The sequence below is a fragment of the Castanea sativa genome, chromosome 4 (assembly GCF_040712315.1).
Source record: "Castanea sativa cultivar Marrone di Chiusa Pesio chromosome 4, ASM4071231v1".
Taxonomy (NCBI): Eukaryota; Viridiplantae; Streptophyta; class Magnoliopsida; order Fagales; family Fagaceae; genus Castanea; species Castanea sativa.
The window spans coordinates 17,152,858-17,170,232 of record NC_134016.1 but is presented as its reverse complement, the minus strand read 5'-3'; the positions used below and the strand labels follow the sequence as shown (position 1 = coordinate 17,170,232).

The following is a 17,375-nucleotide window of genomic DNA, read 5'->3' as shown; positions in this document are numbered from 1 at the left end:
CAAGGGCTCGAATCTCCTTAAAGAGAGTGAGTGTTGCACCTCAGTTCAAATAGTGCTGTGTATTCTCTAATCTTAAATTAATAATATTTAGAAGTATTATTCAATTTCTCTTTGTGTTATTTCTATTATTATTATTGTGTTTGCACCAACATATTATATATATATATATATTAATAATTTGATAATTAAAAATAGAAAGATTTGAATCTTGAACGTCTCTATTAAGAATAAGAGAAGGTGCCAATAAGTAATTATTATTTTTGGTTGAGAAAATGAGTAATTCTTAGGTACTCCCGGAACATGAAGAATGGTGCTCCTTTCTCTTACATTCATGGCGGGACCCATTTATTAAATTTATAGTGGGACCCACCATAAATGTGAGAGAAGAAAATACCATTTTACTATATTTCAGAACTACCTAAGAATTTTCCTAGAAAATGCGCAAGCTAATCAAACTACAAGGGTTTTGTTACATTAAATTATGTCCATGTTTGTTGTCTAATTTTTGAAAATCGGCCAATACTTAGCCCATGATGTTACTAATTGGACCTTTTCTTGTCAGTCCATTGGGCCAATTCCTATATCCTATCTCTCGGCTTGGGTTGAAACTTTTTTTTTTGTGTGTGTGTGTGTGTGTGTGTGTAATAAAGTAGTTTATTCAAAAAAAAAAAGAAAAAAGCTCCAATTAACCGAGTCTAGCAACTTCTGGGGGATCCAGCTTGGTTTGACAATGTAGTGTACACATGTTCATCGTTTTCCAAAGAGACGTTGCACCATTTCCAGCCATTCCTTCTAAACTTCCCTAATTGTTCCTTCTCGGAATAATAGTAGTCAGTTTACAAAAACAAAAACCCCATATTACACACGTACTTTTTGGAGTCTCTAACTGATTCTGTTTGGCAAATTATTTAGAAAAAAATGTGGAGCAAAAGTTGCAACTGGCAAATCATTAGGCGATTGGATTTGAAAACTTGTGGGACAAGAATATTTCAAAGATGGATGTCAAGTGAGAATTCAAGTAGAAGTAATAAATTTGCAGCGCTTTGGGGAAACGGAGACTACGGGAGACTTGGGCATGGTGGGTTGGAGTCTCAGTGGAGACCTGCTATTTGCTCTGCGTTTCGAGACCAAAGCCTTAGAGCCATCTCTTGTGGCGGTGCTCACACCCTCTTCTTAACAGGTTTCTCCCATTTCTCTCAATTGCCTTTTTTTAATTTACCCATTTTCTAGCTTATATACATGTTTGCATGTGTTGGTTTATGGTGATTGCGTTTTGCAATTTATGTGCATATGAGGATAAACTGCTTAGTCCGTCAGGGGTGAAAAGCCCTGGATTACCCAGTAACTGGTTTTGGCAGGCGGGGTCAGTTGACAGGTTGATTAATAGTGAGGATTGTTATACAGTATAATGTGAGTGAAGTTCTCCTAAGTAATAAAGATAAAAATAAATAAAAATTATGTGCATTGCAATACTTTTATAAGGTCTCTCATGGCCCAATCATCATTTATGCACCCGCGACGTCTCCGGGATAAATGCAAGGAGGACGTATAGCTGATATAGAAGAGGTTTACTCTAATTTTCAATTTGCCAATAGGATATGGTCAAGAAATTTTTTGAAGTTGATGAAAACTCTATTATTATGATAACTAAGTTGTAACTGGTGGGCGTGATAACATTCAACAATAGTGACTGATGATAAGGTGGTCTTACCTAGGTATGATCATCGCGGCTTTCATACTGAGTATTATTAATGTGCATTACAATGCTGAGAATTTCTGCTTAGTAGAATTTCTCTCTGTTGTTGGTGCTTGTAGCCTTAAGCCTTGTACTTTATCTCGCATAAACTTTTGATGATTGTAATCCAATACATTGGTGATGGATTGTGAAGAATGTCAGCTGTGTGTGGGAAGAGGCTTATGAATTATCATCCTTCTTTGGCAGAATCTGGGCGTGTTTTTGCCACCGGTCTTAATGATTTTGGACAGCTTGGCATATCAGAGAATAAAAGCTACTCACTTGTATGATGTCTTGACCTTTTTGCCTAGCTGTTTAATGTTTTTTCTTTCCAGCATTTATTAAATGGGTGTAACAATAATTATTATAAACTGTTCTACACTTGTTTCTAATTGTTTGTATTCTTCTTATCAGTTTTTTTTTTTTTTTTAAACTAAATTTTATTTTATAAGGTCTTCTTGTTTGGTTCTGTTCTGTACTTATTTATTACATGTAAGCATTTTTTTTTTTTTGATAAGTAACGAAAATTTTATTAAAAAATAAAGAACAGCCAACCAGAGTACATTGGGAATGTACTATGGGGGATTTATTACATGTAAGCATTAGGTATCTTGCAGTTGATATTGATGAATATCATTAAGGATTTGTTGTTTTTAAATGTATAAAAACTTTGACTTGGGGCCTAAGAACGGGTGAATTGTTATTAAAAATCTAGGGTTTAATTTTAAACCCCTAAACTGTAGGGAGATGTAATTTTCCCAGGGAGTAATATGAAAAGCCATTATGGATATGAAGTTTTTGGGCAAACAAAGGGTACAATTATTGTAATTCTAACCATAGATGACCATATAGCATTCTAACTACTAATTAAGCAACTAAAAATAAGCTGTGAATTAGCCTATCACCATTTTACCATGTTCAAGGGTAAGTAGCATGCTAATTTCACATCCCTTTGTGTGTACCAGTATGACCTGCCATCTAGCTAACCTAAAATTAGAAGGTGCTTGTTGCACCTGTAAGCTGAGGTTATTTTAACATATTTTCATTCATTTAGCTCAAGTAGAATCTCTCTCTAACCCTGTAGTGCATCTAGTCTGTCTATTTGAATTTACATGCGTATCTTCAAGTGGTAAATTTCTGATCTTGTTGTTATAAATAATAATAATAAAATGTTTTAGTGTTTCCTGGCATTGGGTGCTTAGTTATGCAGCCTATAAAGTTTTCTTGATAATAATTTACCTTTTTTTCTTGTTCCAGGGGCCAGTTGAGGTTTCTGGGCTTCAGAAGGAAATTGCACTGATTTCTGCTGGTTATTATCACTCTTGTGCTATTACAGGTATGGGGTTAGGAATGTATTCATGCGGAATTTCTTGAATATCCTTTTTTTTTTCTTTTCTAAATGATGCATTAAAATTGAAACTTCCCTTTGAATTATTTATATATTTTTCAATTTCTACAAGAAGTATATCATATAAATGACAGTAGATGAGTTATCACCAAAGCCAAGATGTGAGGAGTTTTTGGATGACTTTTATGCTTCTTCTCTTCTTTTTTTTTTTTTGGGGGGGGGGGGGGGGGGGGATAAATAGGGATTTTATTATGAAGCTCCCTCATGCATAAAAATAATTCAAGGTAGCCTAAAAATATATATCAAAGATTACAAGCAAATGAAAGTGATTCGGTGAAATTTGTAATAGTACCACTATCACTAAGACCTATGATAATTGCCCATTCATAGAGCAGTATAATAAACGACTGCTTCAGTTGAAACTCCGATACTTTCACATCTTCAACAGTGTGATAGTTTTGCTCCCTCCACAACAGACACAACACAAGGGAGCTAAATTCCACACAGCAGAAGAACTGTTTTTTTTTTTTTTTTATAGGTAATAAAACTTCTTATTCAAAAAAATTGAGCAACATGTTCACGATGGTGAACATTCTGATCAAGAAAAATTACAGCAGGTTCAAAGACTCAATCTAAAATTACAGCAGAAGAACTGTACCAAACCAATTTCTCCAACCAGCCAGTAAGTCAGCCACTTTCTTTGGCATCACCCAATAAACTCCAAACAGCCCAACATAAAAAACATAGCTCCACATTGCATTTGCAAAATTGAAATGAAATAGAAAATGATCCACCATTTCCCCACTCTACCTACATTTTTTTTTTGGATAAATAACGTAAGAATATTATTAATAACAATGAAAAAAGAAGTCGCCAAGCCGAGTACATTGGGGATGTACTATGGGTACAAAAATCAAGAAACAAAAGAACAACGGTCAAGAAAAATAGAAAAGGAAGAACAAGAAAAATGAGAAAAAACCACACTCCATTCAAAGAGAGTGTGTAAGAAGAAAGACTTAATCTCCATCAAAGAGCGTTCGCAGCCCTCAAAACTTCTAGCATTCCTTTCTCGCCAAATGCACCAAATCAAGCAGTGAGGAACTAATTTCCAAACATCAATGTGACGATGTCGCGCAAACTTTCCTTGCCAAGCCTCAAACACCTCAAGAACAGTACGAGGCATAACCCATCGAATGCCAAACAAACAAAAAACCAAAGACCACAATTCCCAAGCTATGGTACAATGAAGTAGAAGATGATCCACCGACTCCCCACACCTCTTACACATAAAGCACCAATCAATCACAATCACTCGTCTTTTACGAAGGTTGTCTGTTGTTAAAATCTTACCTAAGGAAGCAGACCAAGAAAAGAAGGCTACCCTTGGAGGAGCCTTCGATTGCCATATCATTTTCCAGGGAAAGGAAACAAGATTATGAGGGTAGAAAGAACTGTAATAACCTCTAACCTCAAAACCCGTATTCCTTGCAGCTTCCAACATACCCTATCCGGTCCAAACCCTCTTGACGAGGAGTAAAGTAGCCCCATAAACCGATCAAAGGCTTCTTCTTCCCAGTCTTGTGGAGGACGACGAAATTGCACATTCCAATGATACCTCCCAGCAGACCAACCCATAACTTCAGCCACTGAGGAGTCCTTGGACCTACTAAGACAATAAAGCTCCGGAAAGGCCTCTTGGAGAGTACAATCCCCACACCACACATGTTTCCAAAATTTCACTCTAGTACCATCCCCCACATCATAAACAAGTAATTTAGAGAAGTTCAACCAACCACTTCTAATATATCTCCACAAGCTGACTCCGTAAGGACTTGTCACCTTCTTCGTACACCAACCACCCCAAATATTCCCATATTTTGCCTCTATAACCCTTCTCCATAAAGCATCAATCTCGGTGCCATACCTCCACAACCATTTACCCAGTAAGGCATAATTAAAATTACCCAACTGTCTTATACCCAACCCCCCATCCTTCAGTGGCCTACAAACCTTGGCCCAATTAACTAAATGAATTTTAGGTTCACCACCAATCCCATCCCACAAAAAATCTCTCTGTAATTTCTCCATACGCTTAGCCACCTTACCTGGTAAAGGAAGAAGGGAAAGAAAATATGTAGATAAGGACAATAGTGAGCTTTTAATGAGGGTCACCTTACCCCCTTTAGATAAATACATTCTCTTCCAACATGCTAATCTCCTCTCCATTCTCTCAAGAATAGGGTTCCAAACAGATAAGTCCTTAAATTTAGCACCTAAAGGAAGGCCCAAATATTTCAAGGGCAGAGAAGACTGCCCACACCCCAACAGACCCACCAAAGCCTCCAAATTGGGTACGCCACCAACAGGTACCAACTCAGATTTCCCTAAATTAATATGAAGCCCGGACACCTCCTCAAATCTAGTAAGAACCGCTCTCAAATTAGCAATCTGAGATGGTTCAGCATCACAAAAAATCAAAGTGTCATCTGCAAATAGGAGATGAGACACCATCACTGATGGACCAACCACACCGCCCACAGAAAAACCTGAAAATTGCCCACGGGAGGCAATGCCACATCCAACATACGACTTAATGCATCCATCACAATATCAAACAATAATTGAGATATAGGATCCCCTTGTCGAAGCCCCCTAGAACTTCCAAAAAAATCAGCTTGGGTCGCCATTGATCAAAATAGAGAACTTTACAAGCTGAAATGCAATATCTTATCCAGCTTCTCCATTTGTCCGAGAAACCACAACGTTGCAAAAGATATACAATAAAAAATCCCAACTCACATGATCATACGCCTTCTCCACATCCAACTTACAAAGCACACCCGGGACTCCTGACTTCAATCTACTATCAATACATTCAACAGCGATCAAGACGGAATCCAAAATCTGTCTGCCCTTCACAAAAGCATTTTGTGAATCCGAAATAAGACCATGTGCCACCCTACGAAGCCGATTAGCCAACACCTTAGAAATAATTTTATACATCCCACCAACTAAGCTGATAGGCCGATAATCCTTTACCTCCACAGCATCCACTTTCTTAGGAATAAGGGCTAGGAATGATGCATTAAGACTCTTCTCAAACACCGCCTGAGAATGGAAATTATGGAATACAGCCATAATATCAGGTTTCAAAACACCCCAACAAGACTGGAAGAAGGCCATGGAAAAGCCATCCGGGCCAGGTGCCTTATCACCATTAAAATCATGGATCACCTCAAACACTTCTCCTTCCTCAAAAGGCCTATCTAGCCAACTTGCATCTTCCACCGAGATGCTAGAAAATTCCACATCATCTAATACAGGTCTGTGAGCTACCTCCTCAAGGTAAAGCTGTCTATAAAATTGAGAAAAACGGTTTGCTATAGCAGCAGGGTCCGAAGACAACACCCCATCCACCATAAGCCTATCAATAGAATTAGCCCTCCTATGAGAATTAGCTATACGATGGAAAAACTTAGTATTCCTGTCTCCTTCCCTAACACAAAGAATTCTAGATTTCTGTCTCCAACTAATTTCTTCCAACAGAGTAACTTTCTCTAACTCATCACGAATTCTTCCCATTTCCACCCTTTCCTCCACTGATAATCCCGGACTCTCCTCCCTATTCTCTAGAACACTAAGGTCCTTCCACAATTTTTTTATTCGAACATCAACATAACCAAACACCTCCACATTCCATCTTTTCAAATCATTTTTAAGGAGCTTTAATTTATTAGCCAGAATAAAGCTCTATGGCACCATGAACTCGGTAGGAATCCCACCATGACCGAACCCTATCCATAAAACCTTCATCCTTTAGCCCATATTCTCAAATCTAAATGGCATACTCCCTCTCGAAAAGAACCACCCTCCAGACAATTGGAAAATGATCTCGAGCACAATTTAGACAAATTGTCTTTGAGAAACTGTTGGGAACTTGTCCTCCCAATCTCTGCGTAAAACAAAAATCGTCTAGCCTAGCCTTCGAAACAACTTCTCTAGAATTTGACCAAGTGAAAGTACCTCCTTGCAAAGGCGGATCAATAAGACCCGTTCGAGATAAAATTAGAAAACTCCCTCATTGCAAAGAGGAAAGAAGTAGACCCCAATCGTTCGACGGGAACCTAACCACATTAAAGTCACCACCCACACACCATGGGACATTCCACCGGCCTATTCAAGCCACGAGTTCCTCCCATAATAGCCTCCTATCTCGGTGTAAATTAGGACCATAAACACCCGTAAACGCCCATACAACCGGATTCGACACACTTGTAAACTTACAAGAAACCGAAAATCTCCCAGCTGCTTCCTCCATTTTATTCACTACCCGAGTGTCCCACATCACTAACACCCCACCAGAAGCACCACAAGAACCTAAGTAAGACCAATCAACATGTTGACCACCCCACAAGCTACGAATCACTGCTCTATTAATCAGCCCCATTTTGGTTTCTTGGAGACAAACCACATCTGGCCCCCAATTTCTAATCAAATTTCTAACCCTGAGCCCTTTATCCTGCTCATTCAACCCTCTAACATTCCAAGAAATAATCTTCACATTCATTGATAAGACACTACCGCCCGCTCGGAACTTGCACTCCTTACTTTATTTGTATCATACTCGACATATAAAGATGACAACAAATTCTTCAACTCCCGCTGCCCTTTCTGACCGGACTTAACCAACTTCTTCTGATCACCCACCACAAGTTTCTGTCTATCTTTCTTACTAGCCTCAATGGATAATAACAATCCTGTAATCTGCTCCTCAAAACCTTCCAGTGAAGTGCCCACAGATTTTTTGAAAGCCTTTATCCTATTGATTACCCATTGTGATAGTTGACAACTATCCACACTCTCCTTACACCCAATTTCCTTCATAGGACTAGTCTCCAACTCCAACGGACCTTCAGAAGCCAAAGGTACCACAACTAAAGGCTCATCACCTCCCTCACAGGACCTCAACCGTCCATCAGACTCCCACAGCTCACTTACTAACCCGGGAACCACAGTCAAAGAATCTACTAACCCCTCACTCTCATCTACCCAAGTAACCCTCTTCCCTTCATTATTACAGGAAACAGTACCTGGTGCACCTTCTCCCTCTAAACTTGAGCAGACTGACATACAATCTGGAGAACGATACAATGACAATGGGAGCACTACTTGCCGGCCATCACGCATTTGTAAAATCCAGTCTTTGGAGTTACCCCAAGACTTATCCAAGTCTTCAACCAAGTCCCTTATAGCTGGACCAGGTAATTGAACTCCCTCAAAGTCAGTAATACCCGAACCTTCCAAACCCATATACTCCTCATCCCCAACCTCCGAGGCTCCTGAAGAAGATAGAGACACCAACTCTGACACTATCGGGTCTACCAGCTTCATTCCCTGCTCCGTTTTAGAGGCCGATGACACCACCGGTACCAATTTCGACCCACACAGAGCACTGGTCAGCGACACCTGATCGTGGGAGACTTGGGCCACCACCGCCGGTCCTGTCGGCTCAGTGGTTGGCTGCTCTAGTCGCATCGAGCTTGGCTGAACACCCTTAAGCTCAACTTCCGTCACTACTACATCCAACGATACCGTCGGCGATGACGAAGGTTGTTCTGAGATGGTGGAAGTGATCATCGATTCCGTCGGCGACATCACAGGAGGCTCGGATGTCCTGGATGGGCTCACCGATACCGTCGATGCCATCACTGGTAGCTCCGATGCGGTGGGTTTAGCTCTGGAGCACCTAAGCTCCTTCGTAGCAATGAGCTCACTTCGACCTGGACTGGGCACCGTGAACCCATTCTGGTAAGAGGACTCCAGTACCTTTGGCCCATTGAATGAGCTTTCTCCAGCCTCAAAATTAGATGGGCTTAGCAGACCCAGGCCCAAAATGGGTTCTTTATTCCCCAACGAGGCTGGGGCTGTTATCTTGGATGGGCCCAGACCCACTACATTATTAGAAACACTAGTGCTTGGTACCCATTTGCCAGCTTGCTGATTTCCCTTAACAGCATCCCAAGATACCCGCCTCTTTCCATACTCAACCATTTTTGAAATCAAATTGGGCTTCAACGGGATATTGCAATTAATTCCTTCCGGGATTTTCTCCTCAATTTTATTCTTACCATTAATATCACCTACTCCACCCTCACCACCACCCACGGCTGCCTGATGAAAACTATCAGTCTGAGTTTCAAAAGCTACAACCTGTGTAGAAGACTTGTCACTTGAAATCTCCACAGTACTCTTCACCTTATCAGCCTTAACCTTATCTTTATAGAGGGGCTGCTGAACATGCTTCAACATTGGCTGCACAGGAGCTTTGACAGCTTCCACAAAGGACTTGTTAGGATGATGCTTTGGAATCTGCTTAGACCTGTACGGTACAAACTGCAATCCACCCAACGCATATTGAGCAGGTTCCAACATCCTTCGTAATTCAATCCCAAAAGCTCTCCATCCTTCTTGTAATTTACCGGCAGGAATAATGATTGTTCGCCGCCGCCCACCAACCTTAAGCTCTGTCACTGAAACATACTGCCCAAATGAATTGGACCCCCGTTGCAAGGTGTACGCAATCGCGCCCTCCCTAAGCGTGAAAAATTGCTTAGGACTAACCCCAATCACAATGTGTTCCAAATTCCGCATCATCCACAGAGCTGCACTCTTGCCCATAAACACCGATTGCATAAAGTATTTTCCCCGTTCAAAGATCTGAAGGGAGAAAACATTCCCTCCTTCCTCAACCACCAACTGAAACAACTTAGATTCAATAAAGAAACTACGGAAACCCCCCATACTAATCTTAAAACATAGAAACTAAAACAGGATTTCTGGCTAATTCGAGGTAGCCCTCTACCTACATAAGTAACACAATCTAATAATATGATTCCTCTTATTCTAAGATTATCATTAGTCAGTAATTTTCCCCATTCTGCTGACCACATGAAAAAAGCAGCCCTCTTCGGAGCTTTGGCACACCAAATCCCTCTCCATGGAAACAGATCTCCCATAGGGCATGCAACACCCCACAGTAAGATCTAACATCAAGCACCCCAGTGCCACGCAAGCTCCATCTCATCCTATTAGAACCTGTGTTCCATGGCATCTTGGAATACAGTAATCCGAGAATCCAAATCCCAATCATTAAACAGTCTATTGAACTGAATATTTCAATGCTTCTAACCCCCACTGGACTGACATTCAAAATAAGAGGACACAAATGCATCCGGATCAGCTGCTAACAAGAAGAAATGCACCTTATCTCCAATCCCCACACCAAATCATACATTACTAACGAAATGGTCCCACCTGGCTCAAACCCCTTTACATAAGCTCCAACCATGTGTTGCGCATCAGCTTTGTTATCTAGCGGGCCCCTTCCACCCTATACTTCAATGCAATAACCCATCTCCACATTGCCCAAAATGCCACAATCATTCCCCTAATAGAGCTCTATTGAAATTTCCCAATTGGTGCACTCCCAAACCCGGGCATGCAATTGAGGAACATACTGTGTTCCAATCCATAAGATGAAACTTAACCGCATCCCTCAACCCATTCCATAGAAAGTTCCTATGCAGCTCCACTAATCTATTTGACTCGTGAGACGGAATGGCAAACAAAGACAGTAAGTAAGGAGACTCGACAACATACTCTTAATTAGCACCGTCCTTCCTCCTTTGGAAAGATATTATTTTTCCATCCCAACAATTATTGCAACCATCCCCTAATAGAGCTCTATTGAAAGTTCCCAATTGGTGCACTCCCAAACCCAGGCATGCAATTGAGGAACATACTGTGTTCCAATTCATAAGATGAAACTTAACCACATCCCCCAACCCATTCCATAGAAAGTTCCTATGCAGCTCCACTAATCTATTTGACTCGTGAACGGAATGGCAAACAAAGACAGTAAGTAAGGAGACTTGACAACATACTCCTCATTAGCGTCGTCCTTCCTCCTTTGGAAAGATATTATTTTTCCATCCCAACAATTATTGCTCCATCTTGACAATAGGATTCCACATTGCTTTCACCTTGAAAGACAAACCCAAAGGTGTATCCAAATTCTTGAATGGCAAACTCCCAACTTTACAACAAAGGATATCAACCAGCACTTCTATACTCCCAACGTCACCTATGAGGACTACTTCACTTGTACCTAGATTGACTTTCAATCTAGTTACTGCCTTAAAGCAAGTCAGAAACATTCTTACATAAAGAAGTGGCTTACTCTTTGTGTCACATATTAGAATCATATCATCAGCTAACAGCATATGAGAGATCTTCAACCCATCTACTTAACCATTGCCAACACTAAACCCTGAGATGTAACCCAGGCTTCTGTCTTATTCAACATCTTACTTAAGGCCTCCATCACAAGAATGAATGACAAGGCCGAGAGAGGATCACCTTGCCTTAAGGCCGTTTCGTGCTATTAAAAAAAACTTGTGGGAGAGCTATTTACCAAGACAGAAGACTGAACTATAGCAATGCATGATTCTATCCAGCTCCTCCATTTTACACCAAACCCCATTTTTCCAAACAAGTATGGTAATGCTTCCCCATCCACATGCTCTGATGTTCATTAGCCATTTCGATGTCTAAATTACATATCAATCCTGATACCATGCTCATGATTCTACTGTCAAGACAATCATTAGCAATAATTACAGAGTCCAGATTCTGCCTTCCTCCCACAAAAGTATTCAGTGTTTCAGACACTACCTTCTTCAACACTACTTTCAGCATGTTTGTCAACACTTTAGCTACCAATTTACAAATATTTCCTATGAGGCTAATAGGTCTGAAATCCAGAATATTCAAAAGATTATTCTTTTTAGAGAATGATGCAATAAAAGAAACATTGAGATTTTTTTCAAACCTACAAGAACCATGAAATTCTTTTTAAAAAGACCAGAACATCACCTTGAAGTGCCCCTCAGCAGTGTTGGAAAAATGCCATTGTAAAACCGTTTGGTCCTCGGGCTTATCACCATTCAGCTACTGCAAGGCATGCACTACCTCCTCCCTATCAAATTCCCTCTCCAACTACTTCTTTTTCAACCTCTCAATTGTAGGAAATTCCAAACTATCCACCGTTGGTCTCCTGGTCTCTGTCTCATTAAATACCCACTAGACGCCATCCTCCATATTCTTCTGTAAACAAGGTACAGAAAACCTTTCCACTGAAGCCTTGATTTTCTCCAAACACTCCCCTATCTCACATCATCAAAATACGCCGCCCACTATACAAAGGGGCTGCCCAAAAGACATCTGATAATATACTGCTTCATTTTATCAATTTTTTTCTCCTGTAAGAATAGTAGGTCCCATTTCCACTCCTTAAGCACGTTCTTCACCACTGGTCTCTTGTTGGGGTTATTCAAGGTTATTCAAATTCAACCCTCGCACATTCCAGATAATAATACCCAGCTTCATAGAGACAACTGTAACAACCCCCACCTATGCCTACCTGTCCCTGTCCCCACCTCTTGTTCCTTGTAATTCACGGTAAAATAAATGCAAGATTTTTTGTCAGCATAAATCTTTTGGGTGTTGGATTAGCAGTGTACCTATTGGAACTCCTCACCAGATTTCCTCATTTCATTTCTATTGCATCCCCTACTGTAGGTAATCAGTCTTTATACAGGATTTTGCATTTTGTAACTAAACACGTACACACACACATACATATATATGGGCAAAACTTAGATACAGTACCTTAGGTACCCCTTTTAAAATTTATCCATTTGTCTTATTAAAATAACTTAGCTAACGGTATTAACACCTTCTCACTCTCATCTCAAACTTGAAGATTTCTCCACTGCCGGATCTCCATGGCTGCTGTCAAGAGCAGGCCACCGTTAGCCACTCTCATGGTCTCTTTTGGGTTCACTCTTCTTGCTGAAGTCTAGCCTAGGCCCCCAAGGCTGAAAGCCTGAAACCCAGGAGCTCTGCCACCATCGGAAGCACACCAGTGATGCGGTGGCCACCGATCGTCCTCCTCCTCCTCCTCTTCTCTTTCTTTGTTTGTTCTTTAGTTTTCCTTTAATTTTTCTTTTCTCCTCTCCTCGTTTGATTTTATGTGGGTTTGGGGATTGGGTTTGTTTTGGTTGTTAGGGCATGATGGTTTTGGTTGGATTCCAAACACGGGGTTTTTGGGTATGGTCATTTGTAGATCCGTGAGTACATGAAATTGTTCACAGTCCATCCAAGTTCTCTGCTTCTCTAACTGTCCCTAGCTGCAGACTAGAAGCAACAAACCTTTAGGTGACAACGCTATGCACATAATTAAGCCAGCCTTTTTGTTTTTCTAAAATCTTGATTTCTTTAAAATTTTAGAAGTCTGAGAGATTGAAAAGCTAAAGAGGTTGGGTTTTCTTGTGGGTTCTCTCACATCTTGGGGAAACTGAAAACAAAAGTGAAAAGAAAGAGACAGATAAACAGACTGTGTTGACACTGTTAATTGAGTTATTTAGTGAGACAAGTAGCTAAATTTTAAAAGGGGTACCTAAGGTACTGTATCTATGTTTTGCCCCATATATATATATGTGTGTGTGTGTGTGTGTGTATGAGGCAAAACATAGATATATATATATATATATATATTTAAAATTGATATATTCTTAGGGGGTTGGGTTTAATTATTAAGCTCAGGTAAGTTCAAGGTGCAAATATTTCTTTAATTTGACACATATCTGAAACTAATAAATTTTTATTTGATCCATAACTCATAATTTTCATCACAGAATGCATGTGAGCAACTTTTGTGAATTTCACATTTAATGGCCATGACTATCTAAATCAGTAAAGATATAGAGCTCGTGATCTTTTTTCTTTTTGATTCGTTTCTCTGTCAGTGTATCTTGTAAGTGACTGCATTCTTCTTTTCCATTGTGATCTGTTGCGTTTCTTGTAGTGGATGGAGAACTCTACATGTGGGGGAAAAACTCCAATGGGCAACTTGGCCTTGGAAAAAGTAACAACTTAACCTCTTCTTTTCTGGTATAAGTGATATTATTTAATAATGGAACTTGTCATTTTATATGTCATTATTCAGCACTCTTTGCTGCATTTATTGTTTAGGCACACAGAAATTGAGAGGTGCTTGTTTGAATTAACACATATATTGTACTGATATGCAGGGTCAGCAGAAGTAGTCCCTCTACCAACCAAGGTAGACTGCTTGGATGGAATCACAATAAAAATGGTAGCTCTGGGGTCAGAGCACTCCATGGCTGTTACTGGTATGGGGAAAAAATAAACAACTTTAGAAACCTAGATTCTGTTTTAAGCCCTATTTCTGTCTTTAATGAAAACCGGGGTTGGGATTGCCATTCCCAAAGTTGTTATTCCCAATAAAATGTATTTGTACGACAACCTCAAAAAATGTGAAAGTACAATTCTTTCCTTTTTCCATTCTCATATGTAGGTGATCTCAGAAATGAAGATGAGAATTAAAACCCATACCATTCCTTTGTTGTCATCACTGTTACTTTCACCAACTCATCACAAATACTGGCATCACCAGTCACCTCTGGCCACAGAAATGTATCCAAGCATTCACATGCCATCTTTGCAGAAGGTTAAAAAAATTAAACGATTCCACAGCAAAGTGTAGATAGGTATTTTATCAAGCAGCATTTTTGCGTACCCAAATGGTTTTTGATGAAGTTGCAGGAGGTTTAGATTCTATTTGGAGTTTTTTTAACAACTCTTAGAAAGTATGATTTAATATTCCAGCAAACCCCCAAAAACATGTTTGTAGCTCAGCAAAATCTATCCTTCTTCTTATTTGAAAGAAAATAAAAATGGTTACATGGATTGGATCTGAAAGTTACTGGCTGTAGGCTTTGATGGCCAAGAGGTGGTACTTGTGGAATAGTAGTGTCCTTGTTATTTCTGGTTGGTTTTTGTTGGGTCATGGCAATGATGATGTGTGAGAGTTTGTGGAAATAGGGATGACAATTTCAATCCAACCCGCCCTGCCCTATAAAGATGATGGGGCTGGGAAGGAGTGAAATCTTTGCCCTAACTATCAGTGCAGTAATGGGTTCAACGATGGGTGCTGGTCAATGATGGGTGATGTTAATGAATAGAGTGGAAGTGGCATGAGAGAAGGGTGAAAAGATTTTTCTTTTTTCTTTTCTTCCTGATTTTTTTTCCACTAAAATTTTTTGTTTTATGGGTATGGGAACCAAATTATTTTGGGTATTTATTAGGGAATGGGACTGGGTTTTGTGCATATCCAACAAGGGGAGTAGATCTTGTGGGAAAGTGAGATCCCGCTTCCCTATTCCCATACCCATTGAACAAATTTAAGCTTATTGTGTGATTTTTTGCTATTTATGGACAAGTTATGCTTGTGTAAATCTTTGTTTCATCTTGGTCCTTATTTATTTTCTCCACCAGATAGCGGTGAGGCTTTAAGTTGGGGGATTGGAGATTCTGGACGACTTGGCCATGACCATGACCATGACTCAGGCATTTTAGGGTTCTTCAAGAGCACCAGGTTGAATTTTCATTCATTCTTTCTTTCTTCTTGAGCAATAGTGTTTCATAAGTACTATGTTATTGAAAAAAGTAAGAATGAAAGGTACAAGAAGAACTCAAGTAACAGGGAGGTGCTATAGTGTCTGGCATATATGTACTTTTGTTGTTCAGTCTGAGTTCTTTGATGATGCTTTGTTTTAATTAATATAAGGATCGATTACATATTTGGTCCTAACCTTTAATCTGTGTGTCAATTTGGTCTCTGACCTTTCAAATGTGTCAATTTGGTCCCTCACCTCTCTCCCTATGACTCCCCTACCCCTCTCCCTTCCCCCACCACCTCTCCCCCTTCCACCACCATCACTGCCTCATCCATTTTCATTCCCACCTTACCCCCCCCCCCTTCTCCTTCCCAGCCTTGCCACCCCAATTTACTTATGCCCCTTTCTTTTGGCCGAATCGTTTTGGCCAATCCCAACAACTATGTCCTATCTCCACAACTGTTAAAAACATTCACCACCTTTCAGACACTAACCTGCCACCACCCCCCACCAATCCCTCAGTATCCAACCACTCATTCTCTACCCCACGCTGCCAAGCCTTTTCCTAAACCTGAGGTGCTTAAGGGGAAATCACATGTTTTTTGGATAGGTTCAAAAACTTTTTCTTTGGGTTTTGATGGTGGCAGATTTGGTTCTTTTTCCATTACAGAACGTTGGGGTATCTTTCATGGTTCTATTCGTATGTGTCGTTTGGGCTTGGACTGGATTATTGCATGCTTATCTGAATTAAGTCAGTGGGATTTTAGGAAAAAACATTTTTACAAATGTTTTAGGAGATTACCAGTAGATCAAATAAGGGTGGCTTGTTTGTGGAAATCTCTGAATATTGTCATGGAACAAGACGGGGCTGCTTGTGAGTTCCAGAGGGTGTTAAGAAGGCTGGTTGGGCTCTTCTTCATTTGCATTTACGCGAGTGTTTCTTGGGAAAAACTACTTCTAGGCCGGGGAAAGAGGCAGTGGCTGGTGGTGGGGTGAGCTTTAATTCCACCGGCAATCTAAAGCCTAAAGGTTGGCAAAATATTAATGAGCAAAACACAGAAGCAGGAAGAGGTTTAAATTTTGAGAAGCAGTTTCCAAAATTAACCAGTAATTTCAAACAGAAGGAGAGATTTGGGGGGATTTGATTTTTTTTTTTTTTTTTAAAGTCAAATGAATCTGCTCTTTTTAATTCTGGCCGGCCTACACATGCTTTTAAAGTTAAATGGACTCAAGCCCATTTTTATTTTAAAAAAATATCAGCTGATTTGGCAGGTGCTGAAAAGCATAAAGTGGTTTGGGCTGAGAAAGTAAAGCCCAGAGTGGAACAAGAAACAGTAAGCCCACAACCCATGAGTCCTGTCATTTTGAGTGGGCCTATCCCAGAGTTTCAAGCCCAACCCGTGAGCTCCGTTTCAATAGCTCATCAAGTGGAAGAGGTTTTGGGGTCCATTGGATTCAGGGAAGAGTGAGATTGTTCCAGTGGGGGTGGTAGGAAGTTTGGATACTCTGGCTGGTGTCTTAGGTTGCAGTGTTGGTAGGTTGCCCATGATTTACTTGGGTATGCCTCTTGGAACTCATTTTAAGGATCCATCAATTTGGAATCCTATTATAGAAAATATGGAGAAGAAGCTTTCTGGTTGGAAACATTTATATTTGTTGAAAGGGGGTAGATTAACCTTATTGAAAAGTACCCTTTCAAGCCTTCCCACCTATTTCTTATCCTTGTTTACTATCCCTCTAGCTATGGCAA

General features: G+C 40.2%; 1 protein-coding gene across 2 annotated transcripts in view; it reads left to right on the top strand.

The window, feature by feature from the left end:
• The first annotated feature begins 685 nt into the window (after positions 1-685).
• The window catches only part of LOC142631940 (ultraviolet-B receptor UVR8), a 30,280-nt gene continuing 13,590 nt past the window's right edge, over positions 686-17,375 (top strand). For both annotated transcript variants that reach the window (XM_075806309.1, XM_075806308.1), the window contains exons 1-6: positions 686-1,180; positions 1,943-2,019; positions 2,993-3,071; positions 14,011-14,070; positions 14,237-14,338; positions 15,504-15,603. In XM_075806309.1, coding sequence (XP_075662424.1) covers positions 919-1,180; positions 1,943-2,019; positions 2,993-3,071; positions 14,011-14,070; positions 14,237-14,338; positions 15,504-15,603 — 680 coding nt within the window. In that variant the 5' untranslated portion in view covers positions 686-918. The remainder of the gene's footprint in view (positions 1,181-1,942; positions 2,020-2,992; positions 3,072-14,010; positions 14,071-14,236; positions 14,339-15,503; positions 15,604-17,375) is intronic.